The sequence below is a fragment of the Mollisia scopiformis genome, assembly GCF_001500285.1.
Source record: "Mollisia scopiformis unplaced genomic scaffold LY89scaffold_12, whole genome shotgun sequence".
In the NCBI taxonomy this organism is placed as follows: Eukaryota; Fungi; Ascomycota; class Leotiomycetes; order Helotiales; family Mollisiaceae; genus Mollisia; species Mollisia scopiformis.
The window spans coordinates 504,424-521,249 of NW_017263592.1; the positions used below are offsets into that span (position 1 = coordinate 504,424).

A 16,826-nucleotide genomic window follows, 5' to 3' on the forward strand; every position below is an offset into this window, starting at 1 on the left:
GACTGATACCAATTGATATCGGATTGTAAAATACTACTTTGGGGGATTTTGAAGGAAACTGTCAATCAAAAGGAAGCTAATCATTTTGTCACTAGCTCAATTACTGAAATTTGCTATGAATACATACGAACATACTGTATCAATATGTTTGACAAGTCATAATCCTCGAATAAGCTTCGTATGCAATTGAGGCTGAATGTATGGCCTTCGGTGACCGGTTGCTTGGGTGCGGTGCATGCCAAATCGCGGGCGCTAGCGAATGACGATGCGAGTCGAAGCCACCGTAGCCGTTCAATGGTACAGTAACCTTACCCTGTGCTACTCTCCACCCCCATCAACGCCTTATCCCTATCTCCAGAACCCCGCGAACAAAAGCAGAAGAGAGACATCAATTAGACATTGATCCCGCCACGGCCGCACAATCAGGGGGACGAGGCATTTGTAACGAGGAACGCAACGCGGCTGGGCGACATGTCCGTGAGATAGCGGGCGTGGAGTGAATTTCGTTTGAAGACGGACGAGGTGAGGAATAGATAGGAAGGACAGAGACAGAGAGAGAGAGATAATAGCGCTCATGCACGCTCGAATCTTTAGCGGAGGAACGCCCGCGTATATCATCATCAACATCATCGGATCACAACTACAACACGACGACGACGCATCTTCGAACCTCTCCCTCCGCCAACGGAGGAGAGAGGGACACGAGACCGAATCATGATACCCTCACGGCCACCCAGTGAGACGAACACGGACGCGGCCAGGAATTCATCGGTTCCAAGGATAGCAGGCGGAGGGGACTCGAGTATCCGGCCACGGAATAGGAGGTTGATATCTACGGAGCAGGAGCTGGTTAGTACATCTGCGACGAGTACGCCGGGTGGGAGTCGAGCTGTGAGTCCGCTGCCGGCGAAACATCCTAGTAGGAGTGTGCCGCGAAATGCTGGTGGGAGGGCAGATAAGAATGGGAATGGGGGGTTGCTTGCTCCGTCTGGATCGTCGTCGAGGAAGGGGGGTGGTTCCCTGGTGGGTGGGAAGGGACTTTGGGATCCGCCGGGGTGGATGAGTAGTTGGAATGCGTTGCAGGGACTTGCGAGCTCGGTGCTGGGAGGAGAGGCTGAGGATCCTGTTACTGGGAGAGCAGGGACTGCTACGGGCAAGAAACCTAGGAGAGAGGGAGCCGGGAGGAAGAAGATACCGGAGCAATGGGGACCGCCTGAACCGGCAACGCAGAGACAGAAGGATGGCGGAATTGGTTGGGGCAGTACGGAGGAGATGCAAGCTGAGGTTCGAGCGAGGAAGATGAGGGGTGTTTTGGAGGGAAGAGAAGAAGAGAGGAGTATCCTGGATACGAACGGGAATTACAAACGCAGATCTTCGACCGAGGAACAGAGGCCTGGAAGCTCGCAGGAAGATGACTTTGCGCTGGTTTATATACACCATGTTCAGAAACAGGACACACTTCAGGGAGTGGTGCTGAAATACAATTGCAAGCCAGAGGTATTTAGGAAGGCGAATCGATTATGGCCCAACGATACGATTCAAATCCGAGAAACTGTCATCTTACCAGTAGATGCTTGTGCCGTTAAAGGACGACCTTGCGAGGCACCTTCACTCGATCAAGGAGTGGATCTCTTAGCACCTACACCGGTAACCGAAGATCCCTTTTCAAATGGTGGTACATGGCCGGGAGCCTCATCACCATACAACAACGGGACGTCTGCAGAACGTCCCGAAGATAACGACAATCCATGGGTACATGTCAGATGGGTATTACTCGACGCATCACCCAACGCGAAACCCGTCGAAATAGCACGCATGCCTCGGAAAACTCTGGGATACTTCCCACCCAGACGAAGAAAGAGTCAAGCCACAATTTCCACCGTCTCAACACCCCGAGGTTCAACAGAGTTCCCTCGAATAGCTCAAACAATATCGAATGATCTCCCAGGCAGCACATCTAGCACACCCCGTCGAACAAGCAATCTCGGACCAAGACCCTCACAACCAGTGACTACTGTAGGGAGCTACTTTCCACCCCAAAGATCCAGCACTCGTCCCCGCCGCGAAAGCGTAGGCGAAGCTGCGGATCGACTAGGATGGATGCGTGGCCCTGGCGGAGTCGGTACCTTTGCCACCAATGTCCGGAGACCGGGACCAGCTCAAGATGGATTGAATGCTTGGGCCAAGAAACATATTCCTGGTCTAGCTATCGATGGTATGTCTTCGAGCTCTATCCTTGGAGCGGAAACCGCGCATTTTGGGTTCGGAGATGAGTTGGCGAGTATTGCAGAAGGCCCAGGTACGGTTAATGGTGCTGCTGTCACCAATTCCGGGATTGGCAATTTGACGCCTGGTGGTCTTGGGTTGGAGAACGCTGCTGCGGCGATCGAAGGCTGGGTCAGGAGACTCGCTACTAAGACTCCTGGCACGCCTAAAGGAGGAGGTAGAATCGACGCCCCAGATCTAATCGAACTCCTAGACGGCACAGGCAGTGATGATGGGAGAGGCTTCGAACTCAGCCCTGGACGCATCCGCTCATCTACTCCCATCGGGACAGGCAGAGAAGATCTAGATGGCGTGATCAGGGGACGAGCTACCGCTGGTGCGAAGGGCGGGAAGAGTGATTGATTCGGCAAGCAAGCAAGCTAGCAAGCGAGACTTTTATACGAGCAGCATGAGATGGAGGCGCATTGGGGAAGGCGTTTGGGATTCGGTTCTCCTATTATTCTGGAACTTTGTATAGCGTGCCCATCCGTGGTGGTTGGTTAGGATGGCGGTTTGGCATTTCTGGTGGGCAGGCAGACAGGCAGACAGGCACGATTGGTGCTTGTGATATGATAAGTTAGGATAGCGTGCCATAGTAAGCGTGAAATGAGATGCGGCATTTGAATCTAGATCATAAACAGTTTTTTTTATCAAAGTATTTGTTTTTACATCTGTGAAAAAGGAAAGTCGTGGATAGATAAACAAGGTCTTCGCAAATCAACCATCGCTATGCTATTACTTGCTTGCTAGTTCCCAAAATCTATTTTATACACTCTTCTTCCCGTTCCCATTGCCATTAACAACCACACCACCAAGCTCCTTCTCCTTCTCCAACTGCTCCCCACTCTCCTCCACCTCCACGCCAGCAATGAACAACTCACTCACCCCCTCCAAAGCTGCTACAAACATGCACAGCAAACTCGCAATCACAAAATGACTAATCGTACTCCCGATCTCCAACCAGGAGCCCTCATCCCGGACCACCCAGAAGAAATGCAGCGTCATCACATCGCTAATCGCCATGACGACCATGAAGAGCGCGCTGGGCGCGACGCCGAGCCGTTTGTTGAGGATGCCGAGGTTGGCAGAAATGAGCGCGAAGGGGATCATGAGTTTGAGGATCAGGAGGGCGCCTTGGGAGAAGGGGTCGAAGATGGGGATGAGGCGGTTGACGGACTCGAGGGAGAAGGCGGAGATGGAGGCTACGTTGCCGGTGGAGAAGAAGGCGGCTTGGAGGAGGGTGAGGAAGAAGAGGGAGGTGCGGGCGTCGGATAGGGTTAGGGAGCGGAAAGGCGAGGATGAGAGGGAGGTTGGGATGGCGGGGACGGTGTGGCCGTTTGTGTTTGATTTTGTTACTGTTGATGGGGTGGTAGAGACGTATATTTTGTGTTCGAGACGGACCCAGGTTATGAGAGTGACGCAGAATCCAAGGTAGAAGAGTCCTTCGTATGAGATGGTAAGGATAACGAAAATTGGCGAGAAGGTTAGGAAGATGACCATAAGGCGGTGGAGATAGTGGTTGTTGGGTTGAAGACGGTGTAGAAATGGCATCAATAGCGGTAGTACTAAGATTGGTCAGTAACTTCGCAGAAGAAGGCTTGCTTGAAACACATACCTAGAACGATCCAGCCCACGATCTGGTTCCCTCTCGGTAACCCTTCTTTTGCTTGTAGGGAAAGTGCGCTAGACCTTGTCACAATCATAGCCAAAACGATGAAACCAATCTAGGCAGAGTTAGCAGAGCTTCTTCGTACTCTCGAATGGTCTTACCTGGATTCCGATCAAGGAACGCGACAAGGTATCGTCAGCTGGAGCGGTCGAGTCTCCAGGTAATTTCGACTTTGCAAGCACACTCTTCTCGAACAGCAAATAGGCTATACCAATGGCTACCATCAGAAATCCTCCGGACATGCTGAGACGTGGGTTAGTGGTGCAAGCGTAAAAGTTCCATACACTTACATGAGCGCGACATCTTCAGTTTTCATAGCAGGCAACAGTGTGAATGAGCTCATCATAGCGCACGCAACTATCCAAGTGCCAACAAGTTCCTTGTTCGCTTTCAGGAATCCGGTGCCATAGAACGCCGGCCAGAATGCTGCAGCGACGAAGAGGACAGAGAACACCTCCCTATGAGTATAGCCCAACGCCTTGACCAGTGTTAGTTATTTGTAAACATAAGTGCAGGGCGAGGACGTACAAGTGATTCGATGAGCCCGAGACCAATAACAACCTTAATAATAAGCATCACAGAGCCGCCAGCGGACGTGATATGCCCAAATAATAGCTTTTTACCCTCAATCAAAGCCTTTCGTCGTGCGTAGACTTCTTCCCAGAAGGCAACGGGGAAGATAGCATATGCATAGTATGTAAACGGCGACTTCGAGATGATGAAGGATGAGTAGAGCATTATCAAAACAGAAGAAAAGAAGATACTCCCAAATAGTGTCCTTGAAGTCTCAGTCTTGCCATGAAGGACATGAAGATCAACGACAGTAGTAAGAGCAAATGCGATCCATCCTAGATATCCGATTGTGATCAGAGCTCGAAGGAATAGCCAGTCGTACGTTTGAAGATATCGAAGACCTTGGAGACCAACTTTGACTACGGCAGCAGTTTCTTTGATGGCCTCCTCATGCTTTCCTTGGTCAATAAGGTCTCGAATAACAGAGAATCTGTGATCGACAGAATGAGCCTCATCTCCTAACGCTTTGAATGGTCGATATCGAAGTTCGGTAGCTTTTTTCTGCTCCTCTTTGATTCGGTACTGATCAAGAATACCCCTAGCATTCGCTAAGAATGCCTCAGACTTCGCGGCAATGTTGCCAGAGAGGAATGATAGGGGGAGCTCTCCGACAGAGTTGACCGGGAAATCGAGGCCAGCTAGATATGCCATCAAAGCGGCCACATCTGCTTGGGAGACATCATGTCTTTGGATATGATCCAAGTTCCAATCTGAAGAGAGCTCATCATGGCCCGGTGCAATCTTTCCTGGGGTAGTAACAGGCTTTGCGACGCCAGAACCCCATGCGACCAGGGGAGTTCGAGTATTGTCAGGATGGCCATCACCATGGCTTCCCCAGTCACTCATTCCGTGGTCGGCAGTAAAGACAAAGGCTGTCTTATCATCATTGTAAAACTCTTCAATGAGTGCCGTGATCTCCTTCACCCCCTCATCTACAACCTTCAGATTGTTCAGGTATTCTTTCGAATAGGGTCGGTATCCATGCCCATTGGTATCCAAGCCCAGCAGATGTAGAAAGAACACAACTTTGTCCTGTCGTAAAGCAGCGTCTAAAGTCGCGTTCTTCGCCGCATCTGCGAACAATTGCTTGACCCTATCGAATACCCAAATGTCCAAATGTACGGCATCCTGGGAGAAGTCCTCCTCCTCGGCACTGTAGGTGAAAGCGTCAACACGGCCAGGCACAGCACCCAGTTGGAACATTGGCAGAATATCAGGACTTCCCCATGACCAAGTATGCCTACTTCTGTTGAAGACGCTGTCAAAATTCACTGGGTTGAGTTTCCACCCGGTAGTCACCGCAGACACATCTTCGTATAGACCTGCAATGAGCGCCACATGCCCAGGTCTCGATTCTGTAGGAACTCTTGTATGGGAGACACCGAAAGTGCCATGGTTGAGGACGCGCGATCGCAGGAACGGGGCCAATGGCCTCGGGACCAAATCCGCCTCGTCTTTCGGATGTGGTTCTGGGAAGGATTGGAAAGCTTTGTCTGCTCGAAGACCGTCGCCTGCAGAAAATTCGAATCAGCGATATGCTAGAGAAGTATGCTTTGAGCTTGGTGTCATACCAACGTAAAGAACAAGTCGTTTTGCTGGAGCTTCAACACCAGCTGGCCTCTCCACTCCAAACTCTCGCATGCCGGAAACAATTGGACTAACGAAGTAAATGTCGAATATCGAGTAAATGTACACCAAATGAAAGATCAGCGCAATGGCTAAGAAGCCAAAGCGGTTGACTCGAGCCATCGTAGGGTATGTTGTTCGTATACAGAGTGTTTTTCGAATCTCTGGCCGCGTTGACCTTGAAAAGAGTAATTGCTTTGCAACCTTGAGCAAACTGCTTCCTATTTCATCTAAATTTGTCAAAGGAGTGGCGCGTCCGTCTGAAGGACAGATGCATGTGTGAATTTTCTTTGAAGAACGCGTCTCCGTTAGAATTCAGAGTCAAAGCTGCGAAATTTTGATCCGCGAATTGTACATCAAGGTTGCAACACGATGTCATTTTTTTGCCGAGACGCCAGAATTTCTATTTACGGATTTCGCGATTAGGGGCTCGCCAGACTTAGGGGTAGGAGCTTTTTTCTTCACTTTTCTTCACTGTAGTGAAATTTGATAGGAGTACATTTGATGTGATGATGCCCACTCCAACATAGTCGTTCAATTAAGAAGATTTTAATTCATTTCCTGCCTTAAAGCATACCTTTGAACAGTTCCATGAACCGTTCCAACATAAATACATGCATGCTCGAAATCAGTTCATATGTACTGTCATTACTAAGAAACTGGGTATAACTCCTACAAAACTCTGATGCATCCAGGCTATGACGGACTCCTAACTCCTATTTCCTCAATAGCCATGCTCCACCCACTAACACAAATACTTAAGCTGGCTTTTCCGTTAAAGCCTTCACCACCCGAGCATAGAACTTCGCCGCTTGCGGTCTTGGGAACGTAATCTCATCAGTAAGATACTCGGGCATTAATTCGATTAGTGCCTTGTCTCTGCTTGGATCCAGCTGGGGGATGTAACTGCATTGGGCATCTTCGTAGCTCTCTGACGATTTCTCGTTTGCTGCGGCCAATTTGAAGTGAAGAGCTATGGTTTGTTAGTGAGTGTCTTCTTAGTGGTGATGGAATACTTACTGCCATTACGGCCAGTTTGAATGCAATCAAAAACGTCCTCGTCCGACTCTCGCTTGACATTACGGATAATTAAACCCGTCAAATCACTATAGATATCCTCTTTCAACTGTGCTGCCTGGGCGACTTGAGCAGCTTCGGCTGTACCCATCATACGGATGCCACCGTTCGCTTTCATAGCACTTCCAGGGACTTTTGAATTAGCACTCTCTACCGATGCTGCAGTGGTACGATTTGCAGCTAGTTTCGTTGATAGTGTCTTATTCTCAGCCTGGGTTTCGCTCAGAGAGGCAGTCAATTGCTTCACTTGGGCCTGAAGAGTCGCTAAGTCTGTGTTCTGGGATTCTAGCTTCTTCTTCAGACCTCGAGATTCCTTTGCTAACGTGGTTTGAGCTGCAATATCGGCTTTCAGAGATGCTATCAAGTCATTGGAGACTGGCCCGGGTTAGCTGAGGTCATTGATTGGAGTGTCAGGACCTACTCTTGGTCTTCTCCTCGCTGTTCTTTTTGATTCGCTCACAATTCCTCTCCGCTTCTTTCAAACCAATCTCCCTCAAATCGGAATACTTGAGCTGTAGATTTTCGTATTTCTTAGTCATTTCTCCAAGCTTTCTTCTCAAAGCCGGATCATTCCTCTCTGTATCGGATGCACTGCCAGCTCTTCTCCGATGAGCAGAATGTTGGCGAGGTCTGGACTGCGACCGCGGTCGAGCAACAACGTTGATTGATTTAGTAATGGTCTCCTCAACTTCTTCGTCCGCATCATCTGCTTCCATCTGCTGGACTTGAGTTTCCATTATAACTTTCTCGGGGGACGGTTCCGGAGGAACATCCTTCTTCACTGGTGCCTTCCTTTTGGTTACGCGTGATTTGACTACAGGAGCCACAGGAGTAATGTCCTCGAGACTGTAATCTGTGCGTGATGTATCCTTCACGGCCTTCGAGCGCGGTGCAGCAGCCTTCTTTTTAGTGACTCGAGGTTTTGTTGGTTTCATCGCAACGACTGTCTCCTCCACTTCCATGCCGTCCATAACTAGGTCGTCATTGGCATCGAAATCGTCGACTTCTTCTGTCTCGCTGGCATACTGCTGGTTGGTCTTATCCTTCAATGCCGGCCTCTTGCTCTTAGTGGGAGCTGCTGCCTGTGCTTTGGCTTTTGCAACAAGACGGCCACTTGTTCGACGCGCTGGAGCCTTTGTCTTGGTTACTTTCGTGGGTGCTACTTTTGGTCTTCCTCGCGCCTTCTTTCCAGGAGCCTTGTTCTCCGCCGCAGAGTCTGGAGTAGGCATCGCGTCGAGAAATTGAGCGTCGTCCGAGTCCGAGTCGACAAGTCCTGACAATGTCGATTTCTTTAACTTTGGCATCGAATCGTTGGATGTCTTTCAGTTTGCTGGTGAGCGCGTCGCGTGCGACAATTGAACAAATGATTGTCGCAAGGAAGGTTTAAAGGTCAATTGAGTATCGACAAGTGTGTGCGAAGCTTGTTACTTTTTGTCCAAAGTCTTACAATAGATGCGCGAAAGTGTTGCAAGGGTTTGTTGAGTTGAAGGTGGGTTGCGGATGGGGATTGTTTACATTCAGAACGGGCAACGCGATGGCGCTAAGTAAGGATCAAAGTCTAGCCGACCCGGCAACAAGCCACATGTGGCGATGCATCCGAAATCGCCTCGAGGCCGCGCATTTTATACTGGCCATCTTTGACTTGTCACTTTTCTTCACTGTACAATTTCCTCTCTCTCTATCACATAATACATATATCTACTGATACGATGGGAGATGGCGCCACTAGAAAGTATGGCTTGCTGCAGGACCTATTGCTCATCGTTGTCTCCGTAAGTTGACCCAGTGAACACCTGCTTCAGCCTTCTTGATAGCCTCGCAGGATAAGTTTACTGACACCTGCTGTAGAGCTTTTCTATGTACTACATTGCGAAAAGTGTAGTAGCTAGCCTGCCATTAGGAACCGACCCCGAGAAGGAACAGCATGAACAAGCTCGAGTGAAAGCTACAGCCAACCTGCGAAGGTTGGGCATATCTCGAGGTGAAGAGGACTCGGAAGATGAGTCGGGAAGAAATACAGACAGTTCGAGACGACCCAGGAAAGAAGATTTCAACCTGGACCAGTATGAAAGCCAGATCGCAATGGAGGTCGTCGCGCCTGAAGATATACCTGTTGGATTTGATGGTAAGTTCCGAGCTATTAGGGGTGAATTGTGTGCTGATAATCCCTAGACATTGGAGGGTTGGACGACATCATCGAAGAGCTGAAGGAATCAGTCATATATCCTTTAACGATGCCTCACCTGTATTCTCAGTCTTCCTCCTTATTAGCTGCTCCGTCCGGCGTACTTCTATATGGCCCCCCAGGATGTGGAAAGACTATGTTGGCAAAAGCTCTTGCTCATGAAAGTGGGGCTTGTTTCATCAATCTGCATATTTCAACACTCACTGAGAAGTGGTACGGAGATTCAAATAAGCTGGTACGAGCTGTTTTCTCGTTAGCCCGGAAGCTACAACCCACTATTGTCTTCATTGACGAGATTGATGCTGTTCTTGGGCAAAGGCGCAGCGGCGAACATGAAGCCAGTGGAATGGTGAAAGCAGAGTAAGTATTGCACACCAAGAAAACCGATATGTGTTGACACGGCATAGATTTATGACACTGTGGGATGGTTTAACGTCAGCGAATGCCGCTGGAGTACAAGCTTGTATTATGATCCTGGGGGCCACGAATCGAATACAGGATATTGACGAAGCTATTCTGCGAAGAATGCCCAAGAAATTCCCAGTTTCACTGCCTTCCAACTCCCAAAGGCGGCGAATCTTGAACCTCATTCTTAAAGATACCAAAATCGACGAAGATAATTTTGACATCGAATACTTGACCCGGGTCATGGCTGGTATGTCAGGTAGTGACATTAAGGAAGCATGTCGAGATGCAGCTATGGTGCCCGTTCGAGAGTTCATCAAGGAGCAAAGAGAACGGGGAGTTGCAATGTCAGGCGTCAACCCAGAATCTGTCCGTGGAGTAAGAACGGAGGATTTCTTTGGCCGAAAAGGCGGAGGACAAATACTCAAGGACAATCACGCTCGTCATTCACACAAGCAAACCCAGAAGAAACCGGAAGCATCAAGTGAGGAGTACGAGGACTTTGATGATGAGGCAGCAGAGTCCATGGACTGAGGCGCTTGACTATTGAGCGATTAGATGTGTAACATACCGCGGGCGTTCTCATGGTGGTCCACATGGTTTATATACCGCATGAACATAAATGGTCAGGCTGGCTTCTGGTGTTAGGAGGCTTGTACATTGAGAAACAAGCAAATATCAACTCTTTACTTTGCTATAAGAAGTCAAAACGAGGATAATGGCCACTTGAAGATTCACGTGCGAAGAGGCTCGATAGGATAAGTAATGCTTCGTGATGGTAAAATAATAGAGATGGCAGAGGAATATGCCCCAATGTCTTTTCGAGTTTGGTACTTTTACCTCTGAGTAACCGAAGTTCGGTCGATTTTCCTTTTTCGTTCGCTCCGCGGCCTGAGGCGCGATCGCGTCATCGCAAGGTAGCCCCGCGATTCGATTTGGTGACTGTTTTTGCAAACACACACATCTGCAGGAACATAAGAGCTCTCGTGCTCTGAGAACTTTCAACTTGTTTTTGTAATACCTTCAGTCAAAATTCGATACACGATTACTCAATTGAGTTCAACTTCAGTCCAATTTCGCCACCGCACATTGTGACTGTTCCACTCCTCCAATAAACCGAGGCACCGGAACATTTTGAGTTTCTGTAACCTCAAATATGTCTACACCGCCAGGACCTTCTGGAGCTGGCAAGCTCAATGGCGCTGCAGGCAAAGCCTTTCCTCACATTGACCTTGATGGTCACAATCTGCCACCCTCGCCCGCCCCTTCGAGCCCTCGAAACGGTCGAAAATATGCATTGGCTACTGAATTGGTCTATACCGAGAGCAAAGACCAATATGGCGCCTCGAGCATGCCCATCTATCAATCGGCCACATTCAAGCAGACTTCGGCGGGAGGGGGCTCAGAGTATGATTACACACGGTCAGGCAATCCTACACGAACACATCTAGAAAGGCATCTCGCCAAGATCATGAATGCTTCCAGGGCTTTGGTAGTTGGATCAGGCATGGGAGCATTGGATGTTATTACACGAATCCTACGACCGGGAGACGAAGTCATCACAGGTGACGATCTATACGGTGGTACCAATCGATTGCTGACATACATGGCAACAAACCATGGCATCATTGTCCATCACGTTGACACCACACAGCCTGAACGTGTGAAGGATGTTGTGTCACCGAAAACGGCAATGGTATTATTGGAGACTCCTACCAATCCCCTTATCAAGATTGTCGACATACCCTCGATTGCCAAAATAGTTCACAACATGAACGCGAAGGCCTTGGTTGTCGTCGACAACACCATGCTGTCCCCCATGCTGTCCAACCCTCTCGACCTAGGTGCTGATATCGTTTACGAGTCAGGAACCAAGTATCTTTCTGGTCACCACGACATCATGGCTGGTGTACTGGCAGTAAATGATCCCGCAATCGGAGACAAGATGTACTTCACCATCAACGCCACCGGATGTGGACTGGCACCGAATGATGCTTTCCTCCTCATGAGAGGAATCAAGACTTTGGCAATCCGTATGGAAAAGCAACAAGCAAACGCTCAACGAATCGCTGAGTTCCTTGAGGATCACGGATTCCGGGTAAGATATCCAGGCTTGAAGTCTCATCCTCAGTATGACCTCCATTGGTCAATGGCCCGAGGTGCTGGAGCTGTTCTTTCGTTTGAGACCGGCGATGTCGCCTTGTCAGAGCGCATTGTTGAGGCTGCACGACTGTGGGGTATTAGTGTCAGCTTTGGCTGCGTGAATAGTTTGATAAGCATGCCTTGTCAAATGAGCCATGCTAGCATTGATGCGAAGACGAGAAAGGAACGGCAGATGCCTGAAGATATTATCAGGCTCTGCGTCGGTATTGAGGATGTGGATGATTTAATTGACGATCTGAGCCGAGCAGTAGGTTCCAAAGCGAGTCCTTGAGCCTTATAAGCGTTGCTAACATTCCACAGCTCGTTCAAGCCGGCGCAGTGACCGTGACTTTAGATGGTTTCCATGCCACAGGACCTGCAAAAGCGTTGGCTGATGTGCCGATAGAAGAATCCGACGCAGCTGCAGCTCCTTCGTAATACTTTTTGGTTCTCATGTTCCGTATCTTGCATTGCATAGGCGCAGGCGTCTCTTGGGCGGATGAATTCTCTCTCATTCAACGAATATGAAAAACAGCTCAGGGACAAATACCACGAGTCTTATTGAGGTCAATACAAAAAGTTTATAGACTGCCATATTTCCCATACCTATGGTTGGTTTGTCTTGGCACGCGTATACCCTAGAAGATGATCACTCAGATCATACATGTGGGATGCGACATCTTGTTCTCTTCACACGCATTTTACCAATCACTACCCGGCATTCCAGTGAATGCAATGTTGTGCAACCTATCACGAAGTCGCCGAAATAAAGAAACTTGATGTGCCAAATGTTCCCTGAAAGTTTTAATCTATCATCTGCTGATCCGTTTTTAGAGTGCAATATGGGGGGCACTTTTAGCCGCGACAGTGTGTTGTGGGGTACGAGGGTGCTGGTAAAATCGTCAGATTCTAGATTTCCTCTTTTTCTCGGCATTCAAGTGCCACGACCCTCGAAAGCTTCTTGGGCGATCGGAATGTATCGCAAAGAAACGTCTTCTTTAGTTCTTTGTGTGCCTCGAAGTTGTCTGTCGTGGTAGTGCTCCCGTTTCGTTCTTTTATCTGGCGGGATCTTGCCTCTGATCGTGATCGTGGAGAGCTGCCAAGCTCAACACTATCTCATGACATGGCCAAGTGCCGACTGGGGATCTTGACACTCCTGTTTCACGTCGCACTAGTCTGTGCTATCACTTGGGATGCGGCTCCCTCTACCACGTTCGATGCATCAACTTTGACCACAGAAACTCTGAGCCAAGCCCTTAGTGCAACACCAGCTCCAGCAGTCGTTATCAACGGGACGACCTATGAACCTCCAAATTTGTGTGGTTACGTGGAATATAGTTCAGGTAAGTATGCATCGTTGTCTGATATATTCTTGGCACTAAGATCTACTCAGCGAACTCATATACTTGTGATGGCGACAACACTTGTCTGTGGAATTCTAATCTAGGGCTCGTGGGCTGTGGAAATCCGACGTCTGTCAATTACTATACGTCTTGTGTTCCATGGCGACACCTTCAAGATTGCAACTCGTCATGTCTTGCAGACCCAAGTGTTCTCCGGTGGTACGCTACCTCCACGTTATTTCTCTGTTCAAATACTCACACCAGCAACCAGCTCAACACCGACACCATATTGCGTAACGCCCATCATAGGTCCACATCATAATTATTCCATCTTTGGCTGCGAAGCGACCCGTATCTTCGGACGATACAAAGTCCACCTCACCTACTCAGGGCAAACCACCACGGGACACCTACCACGCTACCTCGGCGACGATGGTGTCATCACTTACGGAACCCGCATCCCAAAGAACACCACCTCATCATCAACATCCTCAGCAGCATCAACCGGGTCCACCGATCCCTTCCTCGTAGCAACGCTATCAAGCTCTGTCACAGACGGAACTCAACCAACGGGATGGGGAAACGGGAATTGGACAGCGTGTTTGAACGGAAGCTACTGTCAAACGGGCAAATCGAGATGGGTAGAAGCACAGATTCGAACAGAGATAATTGCTGGGAGTGTGATTGGAGGCTTTATGTTCCTTATCGCGGCGGGGTTACTGATCTGGTTGTTCTTTGCGTGGAGGAGGCTCAAGAAGGCGAAGTTAAAACATGAGAGTGAGCCGAAGGATGTAAGATTACAGGAGATGGGGAGAGAAAGTGTGATTACGAGCGAAGCGAGTGGATCGGTTGGGAGCAGTGCAATTGGTAGCAGGAGGATGTCTTCCAGGACGGTGTCGATTTCGAGGGATGCGGTGATGAGAGAAAGGGATAGAGAGGAGGTGAGGAGTCCCGTTAGTCCTGTGAGTGAGGTCGGGAGCGCATATATGTCGAGGGGAACGTCAACGTTGGAAGTTTATGATGAGATTTATGATGATGAAGATGAGCATCGCGGAAGGCCATTGGAGATACCTGCATTGGTATTATCAGAAGCTCCGGAGAACGTGCCAGTGGAGGAGATAGAAGAGATTTATGAGGCTGAGAATACGGATGGAGAAGGCCGGTTAACGGTGCCTGTGGCTGAAATTCCAGAAGCTGCAAAGAATGCGCCGGCAGATTCACCAGTGGAGGACCCAACGGAAGCGAGGGTGGTACCGCCGCTAGAGAGCGAGACGACGACGCCGGTTTTGGAGAAGACGGAACCACATGCATCATAGGTCTATCATCGGCGGAGTACTTTTTTGGCATTTTCAAATTATATCCACAGACTTTCTTCGGAGATGGACGTTTGATGTTACGGAGCATTCTCAAGAATAACTTTTGGGGGGTTTCCCTGAACAGGATAGTGCTGGCATGGCGAAGCCGCCGCATGTTTATATCAACGTAGGTAAATAAGATCGAAATTGAAATGATACCCTGAATACTATATACAGGCTGAAAACGCCAGCCTCCATCGCCTCGCTGAATTGTTGAAGTCCGTTTCATACGTACATTGTGCACATCCTTAATCATAGAATGGTGTGTGGTTATTCACGACCAGTCCAATCGTACTTTAACATCTTCTCCGAGATGGTCATTTCTTCGTTTAATGTTTCGTACGTCCATCTGCTGAGTTGGTGGTCGCTGCCATGTTGCCAGTTCGGGGACTGAGACTGGGTGGTGGCGGTGGTGGCGGAGGAGAGGTGGGGGATTGGCTGAGGTCGCTTTGGAGAGGTTTCATCCAGTTCGTGAATGTCCTGACCGGACGTCGTTTCATAGCACCCGAAAACTTTGCCCGTCCACTTTCCCAATGCGTTTAGTATCCCTTGAACTTGTCGCGGATGGACGACGTTTCCTTCATTCGTGCCCATTTCCATCGTGCTGTCTGTTTCGTCTTGTTGTCCCTTCCCATCCTGTCCCTGTTGTCCTTTCCCAACCTGTTGTTCCTTCCCCTCTTGATGTTCCCCTCCCTCCTGTTGTCCCTTCCCAGCCTGTCCCTGTTGTCCCTCTCCATCATGTTGTTCCTTCCCAGCCTGTTGCTCCCCTCCCTCCCGTTCCTCCTCCTGATGGTCCCTCCACTCCTGTTGTTCCTTCTCCTCCTGATGTTCATTCCCATCTTGTTGTTCGATTTCTCCTGTTGTCCTTCCACATGCTGTTGTCCCTTATCCATGTCCTCATCACGTATAGTCAAATCGTATGCCGGCATACCAAGATGTAGTCTATTCGAAGAAGAAGCACCAAATTGAGTCGTGTTTCGAGCAGTTGTGCTATATAACAGGGCAGAATCTCCAGCAATGCCAGTGCGTTCTGCAACATGGGAGGGATCTACATGTGTAGAGGTAGGCGGCAATGCAGGGACGTTGAATGTAGTATCATTGTGAATGCTAGCATTGCTCTTAGATCCGATTCCTAGTAACGAAAAATTGACATCCATTGGAACCAAGTGGTCTTCCGTAGATATCTCCCCCTCGTAAAGAGTAATTGGGTGTACGTCCAATGGGTGAGAAGTGCTTTCGTGGTTATGTCCTGGTGTGGTGGCTTCTTCCATGAAGGAGCCATTATTGACAAAGATAGACGACATGCTGAAAGAGGGAGAAACGTTGAAGAGATGTAGAGTAGAGAGAAAAAAAAGAATACTTCGCAGAAGCTTGAGAAGAAGAAAAGGGAACTGAATATTGATGGACGGAGAAGAAAACATCGTGAGGAAATTCGACTTCTTGTGTAGAGTATTTTGGTCGTGTACGTGCTCACCTTCTCGATTGTCCAAGGATGGGCAATTCCCGTGCGGCTCTGGTCACAAGCAAAAGTCTATTCGGCCCTCTGTGTCGATCCTAGTTAGATTCCTCTGGTAAATGTATTTGTTAAGGCCTTGTGATGTGTTATGTTGTGAAGAAGTAGTGGGGCAAAGAGGGCCTTTCGGAGTTTCTCAGATCATCTCGAGGCACGTGCTCCTAAGGGGATGAAGTCACGGATCGGGGGAGCAACCGAATGCGAGCTCTCGAGTTGAACATTGGGATCTGATCTGTGGAAAGGATCAAGCTTCGACTCGCAGAGTAGGCCTGAGGGCTATCAGCGAGATGTCTGGGCTCAACAGGATTCAGAAATTAGCGAGGCCAACAAGGAACGTGGAAGAGTTCGACTTTGTCCCAGGCAAAACAGTTACGCCGAGTACGACTAGGGCAGGGGGAAACGCTGAGAACGCTGGTAACGCTGAGAACGCACTGGAGAAAGCCTTTGTCTATGGGTCTCTTGGCGTAACTGTTTTGCCTGGGACGAAGTAGTATGTCACGCATAGATCTGAATATTCGTCACCCCCGCGCCAAGAATGCAGCCTCGTTCTTCGAATAACCGGCCCGAGGCCATGATTGGAAAGTTCGCCGGTGAACACGGACGCCTTCGATCACACCGACGTTTTTAAGGATTTGATCCTTCACAAGAAAATGGTGTGGTTTGAGTCAAAGAT

The 16,826-nt window shown here is 49.1% G+C and overlaps 7 protein-coding genes across 7 annotated transcripts; 4 read left to right on the forward strand and 3 right to left on the reverse strand.

Annotated features, from left to right (window-relative positions):
- Nucleotides 1–300: 300 nt before the first annotated feature.
- On the forward strand, nt 301–2,950 carry LY89DRAFT_684887 (uncharacterized protein). Its single transcript, XM_018214981.1, has one exon. It carries the CDS (start codon nt 715–717, stop codon nt 2,626–2,628), a length of 1,914 nt encoding a protein of 637 aa, XP_018071216.1. The 5' UTR covers nt 301–714; the 3' UTR covers nt 2,629–2,950.
- Nucleotides 2,951–3,020: 70 nt separating this feature from the next.
- LY89DRAFT_616478 (PigN-domain-containing protein) lies at nt 3,021–6,256 on the reverse strand (the record flags this gene model as incomplete). The annotated part of the gene is made up of 6 exons (XM_018210767.1): nt 3,021–3,830; nt 3,881–3,989; nt 4,036–4,177; nt 4,225–4,412; nt 4,463–6,018; nt 6,079–6,256. The coding sequence occupies 6 exons, from the start codon at nt 6,254–6,256 to the stop codon at nt 3,031–3,033; spliced, it is 2,973 nt and encodes a 990-aa protein (XP_018071217.1). The 3' UTR covers nt 3,021–3,030.
- A 436-nt stretch (nt 6,257–6,692) lies between these two features.
- LY89DRAFT_707311 (uncharacterized protein) lies at nt 6,693–8,704 on the reverse strand. The gene is made up of 3 exons (XM_018217591.1): nt 7,632–8,704; nt 7,154–7,585; nt 6,693–7,106 (listed from the first exon to the last, which is right to left on the reverse strand). Exons 1-3 carry the CDS (start codon nt 8,512–8,514, stop codon nt 6,892–6,894), a joined length of 1,530 nt encoding a protein of 509 aa, XP_018071218.1. The 5' UTR covers nt 8,515–8,704; the 3' UTR covers nt 6,693–6,891.
- Nucleotides 8,705–8,845: 141 nt separating this feature from the next.
- LY89DRAFT_707312 (AAA-domain-containing protein) lies at nt 8,846–10,580 on the forward strand. The gene is made up of 4 exons (XM_018217592.1): nt 8,846–8,982; nt 9,059–9,335; nt 9,383–9,755; nt 9,803–10,580. Exons 1-4 carry the CDS (start codon nt 8,920–8,922, stop codon nt 10,332–10,334), a joined length of 1,245 nt encoding a protein of 414 aa, XP_018071219.1. The 5' UTR covers nt 8,846–8,919; the 3' UTR covers nt 10,335–10,580.
- Nucleotides 10,581–10,719: 139 nt separating this feature from the next.
- LY89DRAFT_707313 (cystathionine beta-l) lies at nt 10,720–12,535 on the forward strand. The gene is made up of 2 exons (XM_018217593.1): nt 10,720–12,210; nt 12,264–12,535. Exons 1-2 carry the CDS (start codon nt 10,957–10,959, stop codon nt 12,378–12,380), a joined length of 1,371 nt encoding a protein of 456 aa, XP_018071220.1. The 5' UTR covers nt 10,720–10,956; the 3' UTR covers nt 12,381–12,535.
- Nucleotides 12,536–13,016: 481 nt separating this feature from the next.
- Nucleotides 13,017–14,601, forward strand: LY89DRAFT_718601 (uncharacterized protein; the record flags this gene model as incomplete). The annotated part of the gene is made up of 2 exons (XM_018218425.1): nt 13,017–13,285; nt 13,595–14,601. Exons 1-2 carry the CDS (start codon nt 13,066–13,068, stop codon nt 14,599–14,601), a joined length of 1,227 nt encoding a protein of 408 aa, XP_018071221.1. The 5' UTR covers nt 13,017–13,065.
- Nucleotides 14,602–14,910: 309 nt separating this feature from the next.
- On the reverse strand, nt 14,911–15,944 carry LY89DRAFT_782123 (uncharacterized protein; the record flags this gene model as incomplete). Its single annotated transcript, XM_018222549.1, has 2 exons — nt 14,911–15,515; nt 15,572–15,944. 2 exons carry the CDS (start codon nt 15,942–15,944, stop codon nt 14,911–14,913), a joined length of 978 nt encoding a protein of 325 aa, XP_018071222.1.
- Between the last annotated feature and the right edge of the window lie 882 nt (nt 15,945–16,826).